Source organism: Rousettus aegyptiacus, unplaced genomic scaffold (genome assembly GCF_014176215.1).
Source record: "Rousettus aegyptiacus isolate mRouAeg1 unplaced genomic scaffold, mRouAeg1.p scaffold_m13_p_4, whole genome shotgun sequence".
In the NCBI taxonomy this organism is placed as follows: domain Eukaryota; kingdom Metazoa; phylum Chordata; class Mammalia; order Chiroptera; family Pteropodidae; genus Rousettus; species Rousettus aegyptiacus.
Genome location: NW_023416307.1, coordinates 8,990,820 through 9,015,871, shown reverse-complemented (window position 1 = coordinate 9,015,871; position 25,052 = coordinate 8,990,820). Strand labels below are relative to the sequence as shown.

The 25,052-nt window shown below is 37.5% G+C and overlaps 2 protein-coding genes across 5 annotated transcripts in view; one reads left to right on the top strand and one right to left on the bottom strand.

Moving 5' to 3' along the window:
- Positions 1-25,052, top strand: part of BACH1 (BTB domain and CNC homolog 1) — a 205,402-nt gene that overhangs the window by 168,639 nt on the left and 11,711 nt on the right. The window lies entirely within an intron of this gene.
- GRIK1 (glutamate ionotropic receptor kainate type subunit 1) overlaps positions 22,622-25,052 on the bottom strand; it is a 330,275-nt gene continuing 327,844 nt past the window's right edge. For 2 of the 4 annotated variants that reach the window (XM_016152124.2, XM_016152125.2), the window contains 2 exons: positions 23,544-23,630; positions 22,622-23,142 (listed from right to left, as the gene is read on the bottom strand). In XM_016152124.2, coding sequence (XP_016007610.1) covers positions 22,987-23,142; positions 23,544-23,630 — 243 coding nt within the window. In that variant the 3' untranslated portion in view covers positions 22,622-22,986. The remainder of the gene's footprint in view (positions 23,143-23,543; positions 23,631-25,052) is intronic. The other 2 variants (XM_016152121.2, XM_016152122.2) reach the window with 2 other exon arrangements.

Genomic DNA, 25,052 nt, shown 5'->3' with positions numbered 1-25,052 from the left:
GAGGATAATGGTACTGACCTCTCAGAGTTTTGCACTTAACACTGCACTAGTGTTCAATAAGTGTTATCTCTCATTTTTATGTGTTATACTGAATGATACCAGAAAATAGTAAAGGAGATGGGGATTGAAATCATCTTTCTTCTTTTCTTATTGCCTCAGTTGAAAAGCTTCTCACTAGTTTAAGACCCCAAGATTGATAAGTCACAGTGTAAAGAAAGATAATAAAAAGGATTTGGTGCTTAGTGTTGTGAGAAAGAGAATTGAACTCCCCATTATAAAGACGGAATAGTCTGAGTGGTCTCATTTGGTTAGAGGACTCTGTTCTTTTGTCTGTTAGGTGACAATAAGCTGGATTTCTTAACTGGCCTGGTGTATGTCTTGGAAGAAGTCGGTAGTATAAATAGTTAAAATTTATTGACGTGCTTGGTTGCCAGGCACTGTCTTAAGTAGTACTTAGTGTGGGTTACGCTGAATTAATACTAAAAGTCCATGAAGAACCAAATACTAAAATTTGAAATAATGACAGGATCACTAAAAATGCCACGTCGAGTCCTTGGAGCCTGAGACAAGAAGAAAAATGAGTAATACTGATCCTGTCTTTATCTAAAATTGTGACATTTGGTTCACTAGGGATTTTTTTTTTACATTAACTATGATTTTTAAAAATACAGTATACTCAAATATTCTTTATCTTGATTAATGACTTTTTGACATCTCCTTGAATTTTATGCCCAAGGCTAGTGACTCATGTCCCTTCTCCTTCTCTTATGGCTTCTATGTATAAGAATTTAACCCGTCTCAAATCCACTGTGGCAGATCCACATTTTTACATGCACACACAAAAAAGTGAACAATAGGTAAGGCAGTATTAGCTTTCTTTGTCCGCTGTAACAAATTATCATGAACGTGGTGGTTTAAAACAACACGCATTTCTTCTCTGACAGTTCTAGAGATCGGAACTTCAAAATCAGTTTTACGGGGCTGAGAGCAGGGGCTGGCAGGGCCGCACTGCCCCTGGACCCGTGAAGGGAGGAGACGTTTGCTTGCTTTTCTAGCTTCTGGGACCATATTCTTTGTGTTCCTTGGCTCAGGGCCTCTCGTTTTAGCTTCAGAGTCAGTGGCAGAACATCTTGCCCCAGTTGACCCATCTCAAGGCCTGTCTTCTTCCCATCTGCGAAGTCCCTTATGCCACGAATGTGACTTTCATAGGTTCTAGTGATTAGGAATGTGGACCTCTTCGAGAACCGTTATTTGCCCCCCCTCCCCCATCAACTGGATAGTAAAAGGTCAGTGAAGATGTTCAGATCACACAGAAGTGGATTTTATTCTGCTGGGGGCAGCTGGTATGTCTTAGGCCCAGAGGTAGGCAGGGAGGAGTCTTCATGATTCAGTAGATGAATTTTAATCTCTTTAAGGGCCTGCCCTATACTGTAGTCAGCATCAGGGACAAGAAAGTGGGGAGTCCTCTTGTCCTACATACAGAACCGTACAGAGAGAGAGGAAAGCCTCATGGTCAGTATTTGGAGCCATGTTTACTTGACTCTTCTCAGTGATGAGGCTTTATTTTATGCCGTTAGCTGGAGAAGCAGGAAGTTTTATAACAAAGAGACAATGGATGCCCAACATTCTTTCATCTCCATTATTAACTTTCTATCTGCTGGGAAATTCTTCTTTTGATATATTCTAAATCCTTACTGATTTAAGTTCCATTTTCTTTGGTTCTCTTATTGGGAAGATGGGAAAGAATCACCTCTATTGTCTGAATGATAGTATCTGTGATTTCAGTGACCCATAAAATTTTAGCCAATTTTGACGCATTGCACAACAAAGTAAAAAAAGTAGTGAATATGTGAGAAAGATACTGTGATTTATTTGCAGATGGTTCTTAGCATATATAGTGAGAATTATCTTTAGTTTCTGACAAAAACTCTTTGTAAATTATGCACGGACATCCAAGGACTCTGCCATTTAGGGCAGAGTTGGGCAAACTTCTGTAACGGGGGAGAGATCGCAAATATTTTCAGCTTTGCAGGCCATGCAGTCTCTGTTACAACTACTCAACTTTGCCGTTGTAGCACATGAGCAGCTATAAACAATAAGTGAAGAAATTGGTGTGACTATGCTCCAATAAAACTTTATGGGCATCGAACTTTGAATTTTATATAGTTCATATGTGTCAAGAAATAGTCTTTTGATATCTCCCACCATTTATAAACCATTCTTAGCATAGAAGACATATAAAAACAGGTGGTGAGCTGTGGTTTGCTGATCCTAGAGCTGGAAATGCTCAGATTGTGTAGCTTATTCTTGGGCGATATCTTAATGATAAAATGAAGTAGACCAGCATGACATTACCCTACACAGAGGGTCAGATGTGTTTAGCGTCTAATCTTTTCTTGCCTCCCATCCTAAAATCTGCCAGTGACTCTAACATCATCTGCTGAGCTGAGGTTTTAAAGCAGCCTCTCTTCCATCTCGTTTACCCTTCTGCCTCCAGATCTTGGTTTGACGTATACCCTGCTCCCAGGCTTCTCCCCTTTTTTCTCCCCTTATTTTCATGGACTTCTATTATTCGTGTACATTGCTGCCTCTTCCATGTTTCCCTTCAGAATATAAATTTCCTGAAAGGTGAGAGCAAGCGCTTATTCATCTTTGCCTCTCAAGTGTACTTATCACAGTGATGGTTGGAGCACCATAAATGTTCTGATGTATAAATTCTTCTCCAAAATGACATGTTGAAGCTGAGAGCTGTTTAAAAAAAATAGAGATAGTAATGCCTCTGTTGTGTTTTTATATGTCACACACTTTTGACCTGATTAATGATAAAAAAAAAAAAAAGCAGTGGAAATATCTGCATTTGAAGATACTGCTTTTGGGAAACAAACTTCCTTGTCTCAGCAGTAAATCATTCTTCATCCTGGCTCAACACCTGGCTAATCTGAAAAGAAAACAAAGCGAAACAATCTGGTCTGGAGACAAACCAGAAAATGACAGAACACACACTCAGAGGGTAAAGATAAGGCGAGCACACTCAGATTCATACACCGGCAAGTTCATGGTGCCATGGTATTTTGATTACGAAGATATACTTCCAAAGAAACTACTCTTGATGATAAAAGATGCCCAGGCAACTGAAAAGGAAAAGACCTCTCAGGGTACTTAAAATGACTTCCCTATTATTTGGAAAATATTTTCCTGTAATGTCGAGTCCTAGTGTCAGCGAGGAAAGAATTTATTCAGAGGTATACAAAGATTTAAAATTTCTCCATTGTTCTTTTTATTCTGTTTAAGATGTGGGCCATGTCTTTGAAGAACTGTTGTCTGTAGGTTTTCACCATAGGGTGGTGAAAGGACCGTAAGAGCAGTTGCTATAGTATCGAGGAACCCGGATGTCTCCCAAATTTGGTTCGGATGAATGTAGCATTAGGAAATGTACACAAAATTTTGTGTTGGTATTAGGCCAAAAATATCAATGAACAACTTAAAAATTTGGCTGCTGTGCTCAGGGCAGTCACCCTGCTGTGTGAGCAGCAGTGCATGAAGGCCAGGAAATTAAAAGGCTTAACCACGTGCCCCAAACTGTCCACGCTACTTTATTGTTCAAGTGAAGTGAAATACAAACACAAATACCCAGGAGGGTGAAATTTAAATTAAACTTCAAAATCATTTTGTGTTTTAACCATCGACAATGTTCTCAGCCCTGAAAATAAGTCCACTCTCTTTGGAAACCTACAAAAATGACCCAATACAAAAAACTCACCTGGCTCCATCTTCTCACTTTACATGCTCTGCAGATGTTCACTTTGCAACAAAAGTCTGACCAAGATCTAAAGTAATGCAACGTGACTACCTAAGAGGAATTTCTAAGCCATGATGACCATTGCTAACGGCCTTCCCCCAGATGAGATCTGGTTTGCAGCAGAATTTCAGGCCAGGATTGCTGTATTTTCCTTTGTTAGGTGGTTGCATCGAGAATTGCCTTGCAAAACAGACATCTGCAAGGGAATCATTAGGTATCCTCATTACCGCTTTCTGGCTCAGTGTGTTGGATAAGCATTTCTGTAGACTGTCTGTTCCTTGGCACAGTTGTGCTGCTTATTTCCAGTCAGGAGGTAGGTGTGAATGGGAATAAAGTTTTTCTGAACAGTTGAGCTCTTATTTTTTGAGTCAGAGACAGTCTGCAGGAATTCCCACCTGTGGAAAAAGGGTGAAACCCACATCAGAGCCAGGCGAAAGGCTCTCTGGATTGGCAATTCCATGCTTTCTCTCCAAGGCCAAGAATCCTGTGTTCTGAAAAGTTTGAGTTCATTCCTACCTGCCCCATGCAAAAAAAAAAAAAAAAAAAAAAAAAAAATTCAAGTTCTTGGAGTCTGAAATCAAGGTGGTGAACTAAATGTAAAATGCAGAATGGAATAAGGTAAATATCAATTTTTATCGAGGGGATATAACCAGGTCATAAAAGTGATAGGGTTTGAAGTAAAGATCTCAAGTTCCTTTTTTTCCTACATCCATGTAAAAATAAGTATTTTCTCACAAAGACATCTATCATGGTTATATAGATATTGTTCCTTTTAGAGAACAGATGTCATTTAAGAAAAATAATTATATAAAATTCTATATACAGGCTTTGAAGTTGGATAATAAAAACAGAAAAAAAGTAATAAAGGGAGTCTAGTTAGTAGCTTTTTCGCACAGATGCAGTTCCTTCAGGCAAATTTGGTGAAAGGGACCAGGGTGCTTCGGGTCCTTGTAGGGAGCACGGGCATCTCCTGGCCTCCTCACCCACACCAGGCAGCAGTGTTGAGTCACTCAAATAAAGCTTTTCCTCAAGCTGAGAGAAATTTCTGTGTTTGAGGCTAGACTTTCCATTTTTGCCTTGAAAGAATTCTCTGTGTTTATTTCTTTCGACTTGATGGTGTTTTCTCTTTAGGCTGAGGCAAAAAGAAAAAAAATCTTACTTGTAGTCAGGAAGAACTTTCCCTGTGACTTTGTGGCTGAGTGGTTTTAAAATCTATCTATAAATGCTTCCCATTGTAAGGTAGAGTCTGTGTGCCAACCCCTTGAACATGGGCAGGCCTTCATGATAGACTTGGTGAATGGAATGAAACAGAGTTATGCTGTGTAACCCCCAAGCCTAGGTTAGTTAACACCATATGGTTTCCCTTTAGGACAGTTGCTCTGTGACTCCCCAGCCGCCATATTTGAAGTCTGGCTATTCTGAGACACTGTGGAAAGACACCATGCAGTAAAGGATTAACTCAGCAGGTCTAAATTGTCCAAACTCTGCACATTCGAAATAAGGTTTGCCTTCGCTTAGCTCCTGGGAGGTGACTTCTAAGCTCTTGGAATATGCTGCCCGGTAAGAGTATTTTTATATCTCTGGGACTTGAGTCATGCCAGATAGTTAATGCTAAAAATGTGATTTATGGTAGTTCAAGCTGTAGTATCAGCTTGAACTCTGGAGTGCTAAGGTCAACCATGTGGGCTATCAGCTATGCCTACATGATTGACCCTCAATGAAATCACTGGACACCAAGGCGTAGCTGAGCATCCATGGTTGGCAATACTTTGTGTGTATCACCACATATCATTGCTGAAATTAAGTACAGTACACGTTACTCCACTGGGAGAGGATGACTGGAAGCTTGTGCCCAGTGCCTTCTGGATTTTTTTCTATATACCTTTTTCATTGCCGATTTTAATCTTTTACTGTAATATACCACAGCTGCGGGTATAACAGCTTTGCTGGAGTATAATAACAGTCCTTCTAGTGGATCATTGAACCCTACAGGATGTAAAGGTTGGTTATGGCAACAAAATGATTTCACCTAAACATCTCCCAAGGAACTGATTCAAGTTCAATAATACATTTTGTGCGTGAGGAAACTGAGACTTGAGATTAGGTGACACCTTCAAACTTATGTTAGTCATTGTGTCCTCAAAAAACTGTATTTAAATCTCTCCAGAAAGTTCTACACAGCACAATTCCAATGGTGCATTCATGGGTTTGTCATTTCATCTGGCACTATTTTCAAGTGATTTGGCTAATAATGAGGCCCAATATGTTTTCATATTTCCAGTGTAGTCTGAGGCCAACATTTCCTCTTCTTTTGTGGCTTTGGGATGTCAACAAGTACAACAGTGATATACTTTAACTTTTCACCCTGCCCTGATAGTCAGGCATGGCACTCATTCATTCAAGCATGCATTTATTTCTTCATCTGTGTTTGTGACAGAGGACACTGCAAAAAAAAAAAAAATGCTTTGAAGTACAAAAGACTATTTGTATCCCATTCTGGACACTGCCGCCACTGGTTTCCTCTACTTTTTTCCATTTGCTGCTAACCCACCAATGGGTCTGCCCCACAAGGGGATGACCATGATGTTTCTGTAGTTGTGGCTCCATGCGGAACAATTCATGTTTTACTTAAGAGGTTTAGAACTACTTTGGCTAGTAACTGCCTCCATTCATCAGAGAAAGGGGAAGGTTTGTCGTTGAAGGCAGAAATGGAGAGAGAGAAATTTCAGAGACTAACAATTTTCCTCAACTCTCCCTTCCCCTTCCTATAAAGTATCAAGCCTCCCATATAAATTAGAAATCTAATCAGAATGGTATGCTCCACTCAACTGAAACAGGCTTAATTGGGAAATCCGTTTAATCAGGACATCTCCCAGGGAACTGATTTAAGCTCGATGATACATAATGGCTATGATTGTGGCTTAAAGTGGGTGGTAATTCTCCTTAATTGAGATACTTTCTGGTAATACAGTGCTGCTTGATACTAGGTGTGTGTGCGTGTGTGTGTGCCTGTGGCCTCTTTGATTTTTTTTTTTCCTACAGTAAGGTGTGCGGGATTAGTTCAACATACATTAGCTCAGTGCTGCCCCAGGTACTTACTCACAAAACAGAGGAGGTCAGACTCCTTGGCAAAGAATTGCCATGCTCCTTTCAGCAATGTGGAATTGGTACTTTAGCCCATTTAAAGCTACTACCGTGGACTAGTTAGCATTTCCTTTGTAACTAGTGTCAGAGAAGTTGGTTCTGACGGCAGAAGATTTTCTTTCCACTTTTCGATTCTTGTCCATCCTTGGTTCCTGAGTGGACTTCTTGCTGTAATCTTATACAAAACCCTGTAGGTTGACCTAACTTCCATAGGATTGAGTAGCATTTGAGAATAATCAATTGCAGGATGTTACGGACTGAGTTGTGTCCCTCAAAATTTATATATTGAAGCCCCAACCCTTGGATATGGGAACTTTAGGAGGTTTATTAGGCTTACATAAGGTTATGAGAGTGAAACCTTCATGAGAAAAGTAGTGCCCTTTATAGGAAGAGGCACTAGGAGTGATGTAAGCATCATCATTCATTTTTTATATCAAGAAGACATCACTTGTTTTTGTCTCCCTCTGCCCCACAACAATAAAATCAACATTCATCTCCAGGCAAAAGTGCCTTTGAGGAAACTGTGGGATCTAGAACCATATGCCAAGGGACCCAGAAGGAGTCTGACCTGCTCATATGTTGAGTGATAGACAGACTTTGGTTCCAGTTGAGAACACTGCAGTGGCTTATGAACTGGCTCCAGCTCCTCTTGGCTGCGGTTCAGATGCCTTTGGAAAACACTGCTTTAGACAATCACGCATAAACAAAAGCCTTCGTGGAAGTCCAGTTTTCCAGAGAATTTCCATCACACTGTTGTAGCGAAGTACAAGCTTGAATGCATTGGAAAAGGCAGTAAAGACAGAAAGAAGTTTCTGCTACTTCAAATGTGAAAACAGCAATACAAAACCTCAAGAAACATGAAAAATCAAGGATACACGACACCACCAAAGAATTGTAATAATCTTCTGGTAACCAACCTTGACATGGAGATCATCGATTTACTTGATGGGCAATTTAAATAGCTGTTTTAAGGAAACTCAATGAGCTATAAGAAAACAAAGAAAGAAAATTTAATGAATCTGGAAAACAACACATAAAGAAAATGAGAAGTTTAACAAAGAGATAGCTATCATAAAGAGAAACCGAACAGAAATTCTACAGTTAAAGAATACAATTAATGAAATGAATAATGTAATAGAGTCTCTGCTGTAGAAGGGATGAAGCAGAAGAAAAAAAATCTGTTAATGAGAAGACCTGACCTTTGAAATTATCCAGTCAAAAAAGAAAAAATAAAAATGAATAAAAAAGTGAAGAAAGCTTACATAACCTATGAGATACATTAAAAAGAACCAATTTGTAAGCAATTGAGTTATGGAATAAGAAGAGAGGGATAAGGAAGAAGATAATGACAGAATTTTCCAAATCTGGGGAGAGATTCGAATATCTAAGTTTATGAAGCTCATAGTTCACCAAACAAATCAACTTAAAGAGATTCTCTTTAAGACATATAATAAAATTGTCAAAAATCCAATACAAAGAGAGAATATTAAAAATAGCAAGAGAAAAGACGCTTACAACTCATCTGAGACTCTCCATAAAGCCATCAATGAATTTAACAGCAGAAATCTTACTAGCCAGGAGTGAGGTGATAAATTCAAAATGCTCAAAAGAAAACAAAACAAAACAAACAAAAAAAACCCCAAGCCAACCAAGAATACTCTATCCAGTAAAGTTATCCCTCAGAAATGAAGGAGAGATAAAGACTTTTCCAGACAAACACACACCAAGGAAATTTACCTCCATCAGACCTGCCTTACAAGAAATGTTAAACGTTCTTCAAGTTGAAATGAAACGAAGCCACAATAACATAAAAACACATGAAAATATAGAACACACTGGTAAATGTAAGTTATATAGTAAAATTCAGAGTATTCTAATACTGTACCATAGTGGTATGTTATCCACTTGACTCTAGTATAAATGTTTAAGAACAAGATAATTAAAAATAACTATAGCTCTAATAATGTGTTAATAAATAGACTATGAAAAGAGGTAAATTGTGACATCAAAAATATAAAGGGGGAGGAAAAGGGTAAGGTTTTTATGTGATCAAAGTTAAGTAGTTATCAGCATAAAATATACTGATATCTATTTTTAGTTAGCTTTATGGTAACCACAAAGCAAAAACCTATAGTAAATTCATAAAAGATAAATAGCAAGAGATACATCAGCAAGAGATATCAAACCATACCACTATGGAAAAGCCATCAAGTCACAAAGGAAGACAGAGAAGAAGAAAGGAACAGGGGAACTACAAAATAACCAGAAAACAATAAATGATGTTAGCAGGTTCTTACATATCAATAATTACTCTAAATGTAAATAAATTAAATTCTCCAATAAAAAGATATAGAGTAGTGGGTGGATAAAAAACAAGACCTAATTCCATGATGCTTACAAGAAACTCACTTCAGCTTTAAGGACACTATAAAGTAAAGAGATGGAAGAAGATACACCCTACAAGTGGAAGCCAAAGGAAAACAGGGATATCCCTACTTATGTGGAAAAGAGTAGACTTGAGGCTAAAGGGTAACAAGAGACTGAGAAGATCATTTTAAATAATAAATGGCTCAACTCATCTAGAAGATATAACAATCACAAATACATATGTATTCAACATTGGGGCACTTAAATATAAATATAGATGCAAAGGAAGAAGAACAAAGCTGGAGCCATCACATTTCCTAATTTCAAACTATACTATAAAACTATAGTAATCAAAACAGTGTGCTACTGGCATAAAAATAGACACATAGATTAATGGGTCAGAATGGAAAGCCAAGAAATAAACTTTCACATAATGCTGCCAACTAATATGTGACAGGGAGAAAAGATTACTCAATGGAAAAAGGATGATATCTTCAATAAATGATCCTGGGTGAACTGGATAACCACATGCAGAAGAATGAAATTGGACTCCTTATACTATTCAGAAAAATTAACTTTAAATGAATTAAAGATTTAAACATATGACCTAAAAGGATAAAACTCCTAAAAGAAAATCTCCTTTACATAGGTCTTGGCAATTTTTTTTTTTTTGGATATGACACCAAAAGCAAAAGCAAAAATTAATGTGGGACTATATAAAATTTTAAAGAAAAAGCTTTTGCAAAGAAGCAAAAGGAATAATTAACAAAATGAAAAGATAACCTATAGAATGGGAGAAAATATTTGAAAATCATTTCTCTGATAAGGAATTAATATCCAAAATATATGAATAGCATAAATAAATGGCAAAAAAAAAAAATTAAGAAATGGGCAGAGGAACTCAATAAACATGTTTCCAAAGAAGATATTACAGTCAATGGGTATGTGAAAAGGTGCTTAGCATCCGTTATCATAAGAGAAATGCAAATCACAACCATAATGAGATATCACCTCATTTCTGTTGGAATAACTGTTATCAAAAGATGAGATTGCAGGTGTTGGTGAGGATGTGGAGAAAAGGAGACCGTGTGTGCTTCTGTGGGAATGTAAATTGGTACAGCCGCCAGGGAAAACATTTTGGAGGTTCCTCAGAAATTTAAAAATAGAACTGCCATGTGATCCAGAAATCTCACTTCTGGCCGTATATCCAAAGGAACAGAAATAAGGATCTCAAAGAGATACCTACACTGTTATGTTCATCACAGCATTGCTCCCAAGATATGGAAACAACCAAAGTGTCTGTGGGTGATGGATAAAGAAGGTGTGGTAATATCTACATATAATGAAATATTGTTCAGCCATGAATTTTTCTAAGAAATCTAACTATAATTTTGATTGGGATGCTGTTATATTTGTAGATTAGTTTGGTGACCACTAACATCTTTATAATATTAAATCTTCCCACTCTGAAGCTTGGACTGCCTCTTCTATTCAACTCACTTTCTAGGTCCTTTATTAGAATTTTGAAATTTTATGTATTGTGTTCTTGTGAATTTTTGATTAACTTAGTTTCAAGATATTTTATAATTTTTATTGTTATTATGACTATAAAATCCCATTTATATTATATGTTCTGAGTAGTCGTTGCTGGTATAGGTAACTGAGATTGATTATTGTAGATCGGCCCCATATCTGGTAGTCATGATGAACCCAATTACTTTTAATAGTTTGTTCTGTTAAGATGGTTGATTTTTCTAGGTACCTGATCATGACATAAACAACATCTTACCTCTTACTATATCTGTACATATGTACTTATTCTTTTTCTAATAATTTCTGTTATCTAGTACTAGATTAAATAATAGTTCTGTTAGTGAATATTCTTATTTTGTTCTCATTCTTACAAGAAATAAACTTTCTTATTAAGTATATTTAATGTCTTTAGTTTTGGTATTTAATATTTATTAAACAGCGTTTCCTTCTATTTCATATGAGGCCTTTAAAATATAATAAAAATAGAATCTTATTCAGTGCTTTTATTTTGCATTACTTGAGATGATAATGTTTCTTTTTTTCACTAATTTACTATTGTGGTTATATTGATTTATATTTGACAACTTCTTGCATTCCTGAAATAAATGCAATTTGTTTGTGATATAGTATGACCTTTGAAGATTAAACAAGTGTTGTTGCTGCTGGATGCAAGACTATTTATTAAAAATCAGGGCTACAAAAAGAAGCCTTTAGTTAATCCCAATCTTTTGTTTTATACTCCATCTCTCTATGCAAATTTATGTTGTTTTTTTTTTTTTCTAGGCACTTACATAAATAGTTTTGCTATTAAAAACATTAGGGCTCAGTATTTTTTTTAAGTTGCTTCATTTTTTCCTTCTTGAATATTAGAAATTTTGGAAATCTAGAAAGTAAGAAGAGGAGCAATCACTTAGACCACTGTCACCCAGAGAAGCCTCTTCTAACATTTGAACTCAGGTAGCTATAGCATGAGATGCTTTTCCAGAAAAACTACATTGAAACAGCAAGTCAACCAAATAGGGAAAAACAGCCAGATACCCACTACTCACAATGCACTGAGCACTGTAGGGAAGTGGTTGTCTTCTGAAATCCTACAGAAGCTGTTGGGTACTACTTTGTGTCTACTGCATAATGTAAGTAGTGAGCAGCCCTAGTTATGGTGCCAAGAAGCTAGAGAGAGTATAGGCTCAACTTCAAGTCATATATCTCTCAAGTATGTTATGAGGGAATAAAACAGACATGGACCAGCTGGTGAGACCTGGAGTGACCTGGGGTTCTGAAATGGGCGCTGAAGCCAGGCTCAGAATATTTTGAAATACCTACTAAAGAGACATGTCATGAAGTCCTTTCTGTTGCTCGGCCATGTGCTCCAGCTAGTTCTATTAGATCATTTTGAGCATCTTTCATTTCTTGGTGTTCTCTCAATAATGGGCAATAGCTCTCTGGGTCTGAATGTGGCCTTTATCTTTTCTATGGCTAATTTTATATCTGATCTGAGTTTTAATTTGATTTCACAGAGCTGAATGTTCTCCATAATCCCCATAGGTCTATTCCGTATACTTCTTTGCCCTGCGTGGTGTGCTGGAAGGAGACTGATTTCTCAGACTGTACCACTCACGCTGGCTTCCTGGCCACATGGGTTTGTCCAGTGTGACAGTGCGAGGCTCTGTGGCATAATATTCCATAATATTCCCACTCCTCTACTCGCAGTGGCCTATGGTGTCAACAGAGTCTGTGTTCTTTAACCTATACCACAGCTCCTGTATGGTTGCTCTCTCCTATGACAAAAACCCTCACTGGGTTTTGGTAACATCATCATCGCCACTGCCCCTTCTGGCTGAAGGATGATAATGCCATTCCCGATTGGTGTCCCTCATTCTTGCCCTCCCCTCTGTAAACAGTCTCTTCAATAAAGCCTCTTTTATTAATTCCTTGAGCGTGCCATCTCTTTGATGCTAGGACGATGATTGAGACACTTGTTGAAAGGCCCAACCATGTCCCACAGACTGGTATATTTTGGAGTCTTACGGATAGTATAAGTTTAGGACAATGCTTTCCTGTTCTTCGAGGCAAGTTGCAGCCTGTTTGGCTTTGATGTGCCCCAGAAATGAACATTGCAATGAACGTGAGAGGTCCTTGTGTGAGCTTGCAGAAGCACCACTCTATGACTCCGGAGGTGTGCAGGTCCTTCGGCCACCAAACACTACAGTTTAACTGGGAGCTGCACATGGAACCTCACGGTTGCCCATTGTGTTTCTCTGTGATTTTGTTTTGAAACCAGACAGAGACTCCCTAGTGGAGTTTCTTGCTCTCCATCTTAACTTTAGATTAACAATAATAATAATAATAATATACTCTGCATCAGGCATGATGTCCATACTGTTAATATCTCGTTGTTCATATGAGGAACCTGAGGTCCAGGGAGAGGTGAACTAACTTTCTCATGCTCATACACGTAGTAAGTGGCCGGGCGGAAATTCGCTCCAGGTCTACCTAACTCCAAATCCAAAAATGGTTGTTGTCTTCTACTTGTAGAAGTCCTTATTGATTGTATTCCGCTCTTTTTCTCTCTCCCAGAAATGACATTAAGTCTCTGCATGAGTTAGAGTAGAAAACTAGAGGCATACTGGATTTCACTTTGAAACTCCTAATGATAATACGTTAGCTTTGAATGATACTTATTATTTATTGACCCACATAAATTGTAATATAGGAAAAAAGATAGTGCGCTGTGTAGTCTCCGTTTGCACCTCCACACCCACTTTCCAGTCTGTTCTCTCATCAAGGAGAGTGACTTAGAGTCAGAATCACTACATTCTCTTGACAGTGGGTCAAATACAGGTTCTGACTGAGCTGAAACGATATGAGGTGTGACCAGAAGACCAGAGTCTTGGAAAAGAGTGAAATCCGTGGGCCCACTGTCTCCATCCCATTCAGGCCTCAGGTTTGCAATAAATGCGTTTCTACTCTGAAGCCAGCGCTCCTATTGAATGGCCTTCTTTGAGGGAGTCTGTAGGTTTTGGTAACTGTCCCTTCCTTTTCTCCTTCAGTCTTAGGGGTTGTGGCAGCTCCTCTCTATTGCTACAGTCAGCTCTACCCACAACTCAGGATTTTGGCCATCATGAAACTTCCTTTGTGGCTTCTGTGGATTGTGCCAGGGCATGCCAGCCGTGACCCTCAGGTGAGAAAATTTTATGATTTACTCAAAGTTAAACAATAGGTAAATGAAAGAACAAAATCCAGATTTAAGGATCATCTTAGGACCTTGAAAGGAGATTGGAAGGATCTAGTCAACCTTAAATAATTCTGTTGGATACAGTGTCTGTAGCAATTCTTACACAGTTCCTTCAGAATGCTCAAAGACACCAATGTAAGCTGAGATGATGATCTTAGACATCTTTTAGATAGTTACCTATAAAGTTAACATCAAATCTTACCTGCAGGAAAACAGAGTTTTAATAATATTTTGATCATAAATTGATTCCTCCTTTCCCTGTTTTCATTAAAACTTCGCACTGTCTAATTATTACTGCCAGTAAAGGAAAAGAACTATATATATATCTTTAACTTAACTAAATTACCACCTTTTCATGACTCAGAGCTACATAAATAATTTTTAACTACAAAAGCAATGTGATTTGGAATAAAAATTTTAAGGCAAATCCATTGTCTTATTAGGACCACACTCTGGTCCCTAGAACACAGGTGATGTAGAAAATGCCACTGAATTTTATTGATGCTGTAATTAAAGATAAAAATAGTGTCCTTTGAAAGATTCGAAATGAAGAATAATGTTGACATAAAAATGGTAGTTTGAGAGAACCTACTCATGGTGAGCTCTAGCTCTTTCTCTGATTAAACTGTTTATTCTGTATATATCTCAAAACTTCTCTGGTGTGTCCCCACACTAAAGAGTTTACTCTTCTATTTCATGTGCTCACATGAGCTTGGGGTCATCTCAGCTGGTCACCTACAGAAGCATCTGGTGGGGGTGTGAAATGCCAGTCTTTCTTGCTTGAAGGCCTCCCATCCTCTCAGGTGGGTATGCTTGGAGCCTCCCTCGAAAGAGGGCCATCCAGTAGGAGCTCTAGCCTTCAGAGTAAAATGCATTTATTGCAAACCTGAGGCCTGAACGAGATGGAGACAGTGGGACCATGGATTTCACTCTTTTCTAAGACTCTGGTCTTCTGATCACACCTCATATTATTTCAGCTCAGCCAGAACCTATATTTGACCCACTGTCAAGAGAATGTAGTGATTCTGACTCTAAGTCACTCTCCTTGATGACTGGAAAGTGGGTGTGGAGGTGCAAATGGAGACTACACAGCGCACTATCTTTTTTCCTATATTACAGTTTATGTGGATCAATAAATAATAAGTACCATTCAAAGCTAGCGCATTATCATTAGACATTTCAAAGTGAAATCCAATATGCCTCTAGATTTCTACTCTAACTCATGCAGAGACTTAATATCATTTCTGGGAGAGAGAAAAAGAGCGGAATACAATCAATAAGGACTTCTAGAAGTAGAAGACAACAACCATTTTTGGATTTGGAGTTAGGTAGACCTGGAGCGAATTTCCGCCTGGCCACTTACTACATGTATGAGCATGAGAAAGTTAGTTCGCCTCTCCCTGGACCTTAACAGTATGGACATCATGCCTGACTCAGAGTATATTATTATTATTATTGTTAATCTAAAGTTAAGATGGAGAGCAAGAAACTCCACTAGGGAGTCTCTATCTGGTTTCAAAACAAAATCACAGAGAAACACAATGGGCAACCGTGAGGTTCCATGTGCAGCTTCCAGTTAAACTGTAGTGTTTGGTGGCCGAAGGACCTGCACACCTCCGGAGTCATAGAGTGGTGCTTCTGCAAGCTCACACAGGGACCCCTCATGTTCACTGTCACCTTTAAACAGCTATGTTCATTTCTGGGGCATATCAAAGCCAAATAGGCTGCAACTTGCCTCCAAGAACAGGAAGGCATTGTCCTAACCTTAAAACTCCAAAATATACCAGTGGTTGGTGATGGCGCTAGGGAGCACATCTCTTCTTCAGGGGGACAAGGTACCACTTTCCACGGTGGATAATCTGAAGGTCTCTCACTCTTTTTCCTTTATAGATCTCAGTGTGCAAAAGGTGGAGGGTAGGAACAGCAGTGAGGGCATGGCTGGAATGATAGTTAATTCGACCTGCATATTTTGAGGCATTAGTTACAAAGTAGACTATTGGAATCTTCTTTGTTCTTAGCTTTTACCCTTAATTGCTGATTCAAGGGTAAACAAAATAATTGCATTTGAAAAATTTAAAAATGGAATTTAATGACATATAGAGCAATAAAACTGGCTGGGTGTTTCGTCAGTCTTACAGCTCATCTTTCTACTTTAAAGAAGAATAATATCTAAACTACCTTAGACAAATTAGAAGCCTGTAATCCTTTCAAAGAGCCCGCATTCACATCCCTTGGTAATTGATGCTGGCATTTTGTCATTCTACCTGGAGTGTCCAATTCAGTTAGAGCCTACTTCTTTCAGTTTTAACATAAGCCCCTCTCCCTTCCCTCCACAGGGAGGAAGAGACCCAGCTCCATATCCATTCTCTCTCTCCTATAAATGTGAAGGTAGCTGCTCTTTAACTGAACCCAGGAGCTCTTCCCTCCTCTTTTCTTTTTAGACTATTCTATATTTTTGAGTAAATTCATTTTATGGGTATATAGTCACCTGTGCTAACATGTTACATAGTTTTAAGGTCTGGGTTAGACCTGTCTTTTACAAATGATTTCTGAGATTTCCAAGGCAAACACAATCATTTGCATTCAGGAAGAATCTTCTCATCATGGACCCTTGCTTGGAAGATCTGATGTGCTTTGTGAGTTTCTGAAAACTGGCAACATTTTGTTATATATTTGTGGAGAAAAGTAAGATCTAGGAAGTATAAAGACGAAAGGAGGGAGGGAAAGTATGAATCCATATTTTTTCCTGGAGAGTTTCAGAAGGGAGGAGATGAGTAAAGTTTTATATTTGGGGAGTATAATTTAATGGTCTTGATTTGATTCATTTCACATTTAATAGGTGTAGCATCCTGCATTGCATGAGCCAGTTCTTGGGAGTAGAGTGATGGAGAGGCTGATTTAGGCATGAAACAAAATGATATCCAAGTTACCAACAGGGACCAGATAATTTTAAGTTCAAACTGCCTAAGTGCAGATAAAGGTCATTGGAAAGTGATGGGAAGAAATTGGGGAAAGTTTTATGTAATCAGTGGCATTTGACCTGAGTCTTCATATCAAGTCTTCACATTGGATATAGAGATATAAAAGTAGAGAGAGGGAGAAAGGAGGAAAGAAAAAAGTTCCATGTAAATGGGAAGACATGAGCCTGGCAGAAGTTGTAGATGTTGGTTCTGGTTTGATGAAATTAACTTGGTATGTGGCATCAAATATTGTCATTTTCTGGAGGAAGTCAGGGAGAAATCATCCAGGAACTCTATGATGAAATCACTAAAAAACATTTCAGTGAAAGAAACCCTTGCAATTAATTTCATTTGCAATACGAATGCATATGAATTTTCATATTTGTTGAAATATTGTGAAAAGGTCAAAATTAATTATATTTTTGTTATGATGAGCTTAAAATTCTAGCTGTCATTTGTTATCTTAGCTCCTTGGAGACATAATAGACTCAATTCCATCCCTACATTAGCGTTTTGAGTGTCATTTTTTAAAACTTTAATGAAAATGTTTCTTTCACCATGATAATTTGGTTTATTATGCTTAATGCTGCCAAATTACTTTTAAATCTTGGCATGGCTTTATTAAAAATAGTTTTATTTTTTAAATTTGCTGCTCTTGGTACAGTATTCATCATGAAGACAAGAAAAGCCAGCCTGTCTGTTCAGAGATATCCTGGAAGTAACTTAATGACAGATCTACAAGTGCTAAAGACAATATAGACACATTTAAAATTTTCTCTTATGTTGGTTACTTGAAAATCTTTACGTACACGTGTGTGTTTCCTGAAATTGTTGTACTTTCTTGGTCTCTTACTGAAGAACTTGCCAGCATGCGTTCCTCATGGGCTGATGGAGATATAAATCCTAAATTCAATGGCCTTTGCAACTATAGTCTCTAAAAGTTATTGTCCCAACAGCATTTCACCTTTGAAATCTGACCTATTCAATTATATTCTCGACAATAAGGACTGTATCTTTGAAATTTGACCCATTCATTTATAATATTTTCAAAGACAAGAACTGCGCCTTTTTCTTGTGGCAGGCGTCTGCATGGCAAATGATCAAGAGATTGTCATTCATTTTTCAGAAAGTCTTTATTACCCTCTATATACAAGAGACTAAACAAATGATATAGAATGATTGATATTTAAAGGAAATATTCAGATTCATCCTTCTAGGAGTTTATGATGAATTGAAAGTTTATAATCTAATAGTCTCCTATGATATTGCTGGAAACACAATGAGGCTTGAGATGCTCACATCAACTATTACATCGTGTCATTCCTATGCTTTAATTATGACTTGAATGGCTTGCCTTAGGAAATAGAAGTGTTCAAAGCATAATTCCAAGTCAATAACACAACTAGTCTACTGATTTAGTGCCGAGTTCATTTTACTAAGTATTGAGAGTTAGTAATGACCCTTTATTATTTAAGTGCCATGGAAAAGCATTGGTATACTTAAATACTGCTTCTAGGAAACATCCATAGCTAGCTCTCTAGCTAGTCTCTTAAATGATGGTGAAAGATAACTAATTGCCTTAGAAGTAGTTCTTTAAAAATTGAGACAAGATTTACATTAGAACAAAAAGAGAAGGCTGTATACTGCCCTGGCTAAGAGACTCTGGACTCTGACAGATTGAAGTTAGAATTTTGTTTCTTTAACTAGTAGCCAGTCTGACTTTGGGGAGTGACTTAACATTTCTTCTTGTGGTTTCTTTTTCTATAATGGAGATAACAGTGCATACCGCCAACTCTATAAAGCTGATGAGAAGATACTGTGGGGCCATGTGTACCTGGGGCAGAGTCTGGGGTCAGCCCACAGTGTTTAATCTTCAAGAGTTAGAGGGAAGCAGGGTGTGGGGATGATGAGGACAGGGTCATATTACACCTTTTTTTACTTTGTGTTTAAGTGATCTCGAGCAAGCTGTCTCACCTCTCTGAACCTCTGCTTTTAACTGTAAAAAATAATATTTCCTTTAGGGTTGTCCTTATGATATGAACAAATATTGCACAGTTCATATAATGCACCTGGGTTTAACACATCCTCATAAAATGATAGCTGCTATTACAGTTATTAACATCTGATGACATAACATCAATATTTACTGAGAACTTAGCCCATGAGATCTCTCTCTATATACCTGTATCTACATCTATGGCTATAGTTATAGCAATATCTGTAATCTTTCTCATGACGTCCAAATGAAATGTCAAGGTCAACCTGACATTCTTTGGATGAGGCTCCTCTTTTATCACTGTTAGAGTTTTCAACTTTATTAATAGAGCCGTGCGGCTGCCAGGAAGAGGAAGTTGAGACCAATGAGTAAAATATGCTCTGATTTACTGTCCAGATTAGGACATTTTCATGAGGTGCAGAGGGTGCTAATCCTATAGGACTTCGCGCTTTCAGGTTTAATGTGGAACTGTTCAGTGCAGTCTAGGATGCCCGAGTACTCTACCAATGAAGAAACAAGGGATGGTAAATGAAGAAGGAAATAAAGGAAGAGGATCTGAATTAAGTAAACAAACAGATAAGACATACCCACAAATTCACTTTGGGATCTCAGTTAACTGACTAGGCTGTGTTAAAATGAAGAAACTTCTCTAGTTGGGTATTTTGTGGTTAAAGCTTAAAAATAAGTCTCTCTAGTGCACCTGTGACGTACTCTGAGGACACCTATCTGCAAAGCCCACTCATGTGTTTCTGGATTTATAAGTGCCACTGCGTCAAGATGGTTTAAGGATGGTCATATCATTCCCAAGGCTTATACAGCTTTGAATGACTATTTGTAAGTATAGCATAATGTCTTCACTCTAGCCGGTTACTGTTTCTGTTTCATCCTGCTTCTCTACACAGCCATTTTTTAGGAAATGTAAAAATTTCTCTTTGTGTATAGGACTAGACCTGAATAAAACTGAGAACTGAGTGTGCACTTGAAGTCACCGCCTCCCTTTTTATTACCTGTCCCCACCCCAGCAGGCACTTTCTCCAGCCCTCTGTTACCTTAGATAGAATGGCATGCCGGCCCTAGTCCCACACCTTGTGACACTCCTTTGGACATCCTCGATCAGGTAATGCCTGATCGCCTCCTTTTGCTCTGAGTCAAAGGAGTCAACTAATTAATGATGTGAACAAGTAGATTGTAACTCGGGTCTCTCTTAGACAGTTTGTTACCCAAAGCATTCGCCCCTCTGACGTTAAAGAGAAGCTGGTTAGCCACGCATTTGGGGACCAGTAGACCTTATGTTTCTTTAAAAGCCACACTGCTTTGATGGCTCCTAGGAATACCTTTCTTGGAACACACACCCCTACATTTCCTCCTTTGAAATAACAGTGTCAGTGGCTTCTTGATTAAGAACCCATTTAGTCCTCGCAGGTCAGGCTAAGAGTTAAATTAAGGCAGTAACTGCTGAGATAGAGAAAAAACATCCTGGTCAAGTCTATCTTCATCTAGTTTTTTAAAACCCATTTCCTCCTTATTTCTTTCTCTCTCCAGCTTTTTCTAGGTTAAGAATTAAAAACTCTGAACCCTTAGATATGAGGTCAGCATCAGAAGTGAATTGTGTTTCTTCCCTTTTCTTTACACTAGAGGCCAGATGGGCCAGATTTGATATTTGAAAAGAAAATAATTCTTCACTGAGAATATCACCTTTCAGTCAACATCCATCACCCTCTTTCTGAATATTTCACCTTTTCCTATTAGCATCAAGAAATTACTGAAGGAAAACATGTTAGATTGAGTTTTAATTAACTTTGCCATTGGCTTCTACCCAATGGTGTATGAGTGACTGTTCTTTAGTGAAAGGGAGGGAAATCTCAAAGATTAATGGTTGTTCTCAGGGATTTTTCTGGACCAGCTTCCAAATATTCTGAAGTTTCTTCTTCTTCTTTCCTCTGAACTCACTGGATTACTCTGTTATTTACTGTAACACACAGAGACACACACAGAAACGTATGGATGTGTGTACACACCACTTGTGCTTTCAGAATGAAAATATTGAGGGAAAAGAACGGTGATTATGCCTTGTGTTTAGTAGTTGACATAGTCCTATTTTGCAGTTTTGCCTAGTTTGACATATTTTTAACAGTTATTCATAGCAAGCATTATATACCTTGAATGAAAATTCAGTTATCAATAAGTGAAAAAGAAAGTGGTTAATGGGCTTTGAGCTGTCTATAGACTAGATTGACACACAATATATTTTTGATATTAAAAGTCGACATACTTCTTTTCCCATGAATTACTATAACAGTATGTAAAAAGATACAGTGATATTTTCTGAAATAAGAGATAAAATATCATGCTGTTACATTAGAAAATGTAAAATAGAATGCCTTTAGTATAATTTTTAGTGAACTGAATAGACTGCGTATTTCTCTCTATTATCATTCTAGTCCATATTCACCTAGTTGGATTCATCATATTTCTGTAAGTTTTTTATCTAAGCATCTTAATGCATTTTTAATGAACTAGACTGTCTTCTCTTTGTTGTTAATAAAATTCTGATTGATCCCAAATCTGAGTGTTTATTGTAATCATATACACACAAAATCTGCCCAATATCTGTTACTGCTTTTTTAAAGGTGTTTTTTTTTTTTTTTCTTTTTATGTATGGAAATATTTTTGCACTTAAACTCTGATGGGAGTACATTAAAAGTTCCTTTTGGCTATAGAATAATCCTCCAGAAGCCAATGGGATTTAATTAGATGAAATATTGATCCAATGTCTGCTCCTTTCCCATTTTGTTTCCCAATACAGTAAATGATGCCTCAGCTCCCTCTCCTCCTTCCCTCACCCCAGGCTCTATCATTCTTCCTCTGCATTCCTGAAAAAGCCTTCTAGGTGAGCTTCTTTTCTTCCCCTCATTCTTCTTTCCCTCCATTCTTTCTCTACTCTCAGCCCATCAGGCTCATTGCATTTCTTTGAGTTTTGGCCTCACCGAGCTCCCTGTTCCTTTATTATTTTGGTTCTTTCTCTTACTTCGATTATGCTGCTTCCTCAGCCTGAAATACTTACCTTCTCCATCTTATGTCCCTCCTTGCACCTGGGTAACCTGTCTCCAGGAAGATGTCCCTGCCTCAGCTCCAAGTGAAATACTCCTTCATTTTCCTTCATCTCTCACTTCCATCGAGGAAGTGCAAATCCTGCTTTGAGTAATTGACTGTTTTTCATTTTACTATAAACAGTGTGAGAGCAAGGAGCAGGGACCATATCAGCTTTCCTCACCGTGGTCCCCGCGGAACCTAGCATGTTACCCAGAGCACGTTAGGTATTTTTACTTTTTAAATGAATTTTCCCTTTTAGTATCCTCATATCTTATACTCACTGATGTTCCAAGTACCATTTAAATTATTTATAAAATTATATTTTATAAATGGTTTTGTGAAAATGAATGTTTTACTTTCCAGTAATAACTAGTTATTTGAAATAAACTAAGAGGTTTTTTTTTTTTTTTTTTTTTTTAAATTCAGGCAGAAATCACTCTGTCTGAACAGGTAAGAGGATTCATCAAAATAGCATCTGATGATACTTGGCAACCAAACAGTTGGATGGGAGCGAGCCATGGGGAACAAAATAACACTCAAACTTGTTCTAGGAAAAAAAAAAATCTCTGTTGTTTTATTGTTATTTAGAAAGCACACACAGCAATTTATTGAGATGAAAAAGAAAAGGCAAAATAAGTGAGCATACAAATTCATTTCAAAAGAACCGGTGTCACTTTCCAAGTAATGTCTATGTGAGCTTTTCAAACTTTTGTATTTCTTATATCTATATATATAATCAGAGTTATGTATATAGATATATGGGAATACGCCACACATTTGTCAGAAAGCCTCTCTCCCAAAATCTGTGGCGAGCTTGTCCTTTTTCTTCCTGAAAGATTCCTACAGGTATTTTCTTGGATCACGCCACAGTTTCTTTTCTCTGAGTTCGTCTCTGATGACAAGTAAGGATACTTGTGAAGGAAGATTTCCCCTTAGTTCTTGACTTTTTCTTTAACTTTTTCTGATTTTTTAGTGAGATTCCCAGTTCTTCCATGATGGCATTGAAAGAGAGACACTAGAGAACATGAAATAATAGGGCATCAGTTTAACCAAACTTATCTCCATCTTCTGTTGATTTGTCTCTCACCTAAATAAATACGAGACATTGATCTAAGGCAGCTCTGCCACAGAGAAAGTTCCCGGCCACTTCCCACACCTCCTCCTCCACCCGTTGGCCACCCACCTTTTCTACTTGGGGATACCGAGGTGACAAGTTAGCTGGGCAACCTTTGGGGTTTCATTCACAAGTGCAGTAGTATAAAACTACCCAGGTAGGCTCTCAAAACAGACAACTTACCTTTGCTGAGACACCAAAATAGAGTTAAAATTAAGTCATTCCCCCATTGAGATGATCCAAACATTGAGGTTTATCAAGGCATACGGACACTTCAGTAACGCTATAGAAAATGAACAAACCTTCTCTACACCAAGGCTTTGTTTTTTTCTCCCATGAAACCTTACTTTGTTCCTAAAATAAAATCTAATTCTTGATGACTTTCCTTTCTGATAAAAAAAAAGAAAAAAAAACAATTTTAAATTGTGTATTTTCTCCAAAAAACAGAGCTCTGGCAGCAGCAATGATGCAGCTGTGGTTGAAATGAAAATAATATGGTACCGAACTGCACAGCAAACATGATGGCATAATATAAAAAGAAAATGAAATTATGATTATCAATGTTATACATATGCAGATGGCATATATACATACATATCTATTACAATTACATCGTATCTATTCACATGCACAGTATATAAATGGCATAATGAAACATAATTTGCTTCCATTTCTTCCAGCCAAGATAAGATCTTTGAGTGATAAATTCCTGCTTGTAGGGATTCCTGTCTATAAAGTAGTATTGTTTTTGATGAGATTACTCTTAAAATATTCTCTAAATAAATCAAAGCCTCGGTAAGGTATATAGGAGTGCGAGCATTGCTCCTTTACTATAAACTTACAAAATGTGTATGGTTGGAATTTAAATGACAACACTCAACCAGATGATTTCCCTAGATCATGAGTGCCTGATAGGAGGACATTGGTGTCCAGTGTGTGCAAAGTACGAATGTCTAGTGCAGATCTTGCACTTCAATGTGCAACATGTATTTTTGAAAGTTCCCACTCTATTTGTTCCTTAAAAGAGTTGGTGTAGTTTAAGCAGTATTTTTAATTTTTCTACATTATTTGAGAACCAGATTATATATATATAGATAGATAGATAGAGATATATAGATATATATAAAATATATATTTAGATGCTAGATATAAATTATTGGTCTATCATACATACACCCCTGAAAACACTAGTCGTTTGCAAATTACTTCTTGTCTCTTTTACATATGTGTTTATAGGATTTGAATTCCATTTTCATTTTCCTGTGGCACTAAAAAATGAAGATTCAGGTCATGCACATTAATTTTCTTCAAAATGATAAGTTGTGGCTTCAGTGAATTTAGAGAAGTATGATTCCAGTGTTTTCCATGAATTACACTCCAAAAAATGTTATAATAAGTGTGTCACGAATGAAATATGATTTATGTGATACTGTGTGATGTGAAGCTTATGTGTTGTTACTAAGATCAAATGGATATTATATAGTGTCTTTGTGGTAGATAATGTTGTATTAGGGTTTTGCAAACTTTGCTCAAAAATTTATTTCAATGGAAGAAGGGTGTTTTGCCCAGGACATTTCTGGCTTCAGGAAGATGATTAAAATGGAAGGAAAGAGTGAAGGAAAGAGTGCCAAGGATTTTACAAATGCTTTTACTCATAAGCCTCCCAACGACTTTATAAGAAAAGAGTTATCATGCCCATCATATAGATGGGGAAATTTACTATTGGAGATACGAGGTAATTTCCCCAAGAAATATAGTTCTTATGAAGAAACATTTGCATTAGAACTCGGTCCCTCTTACTTCTCAAACTC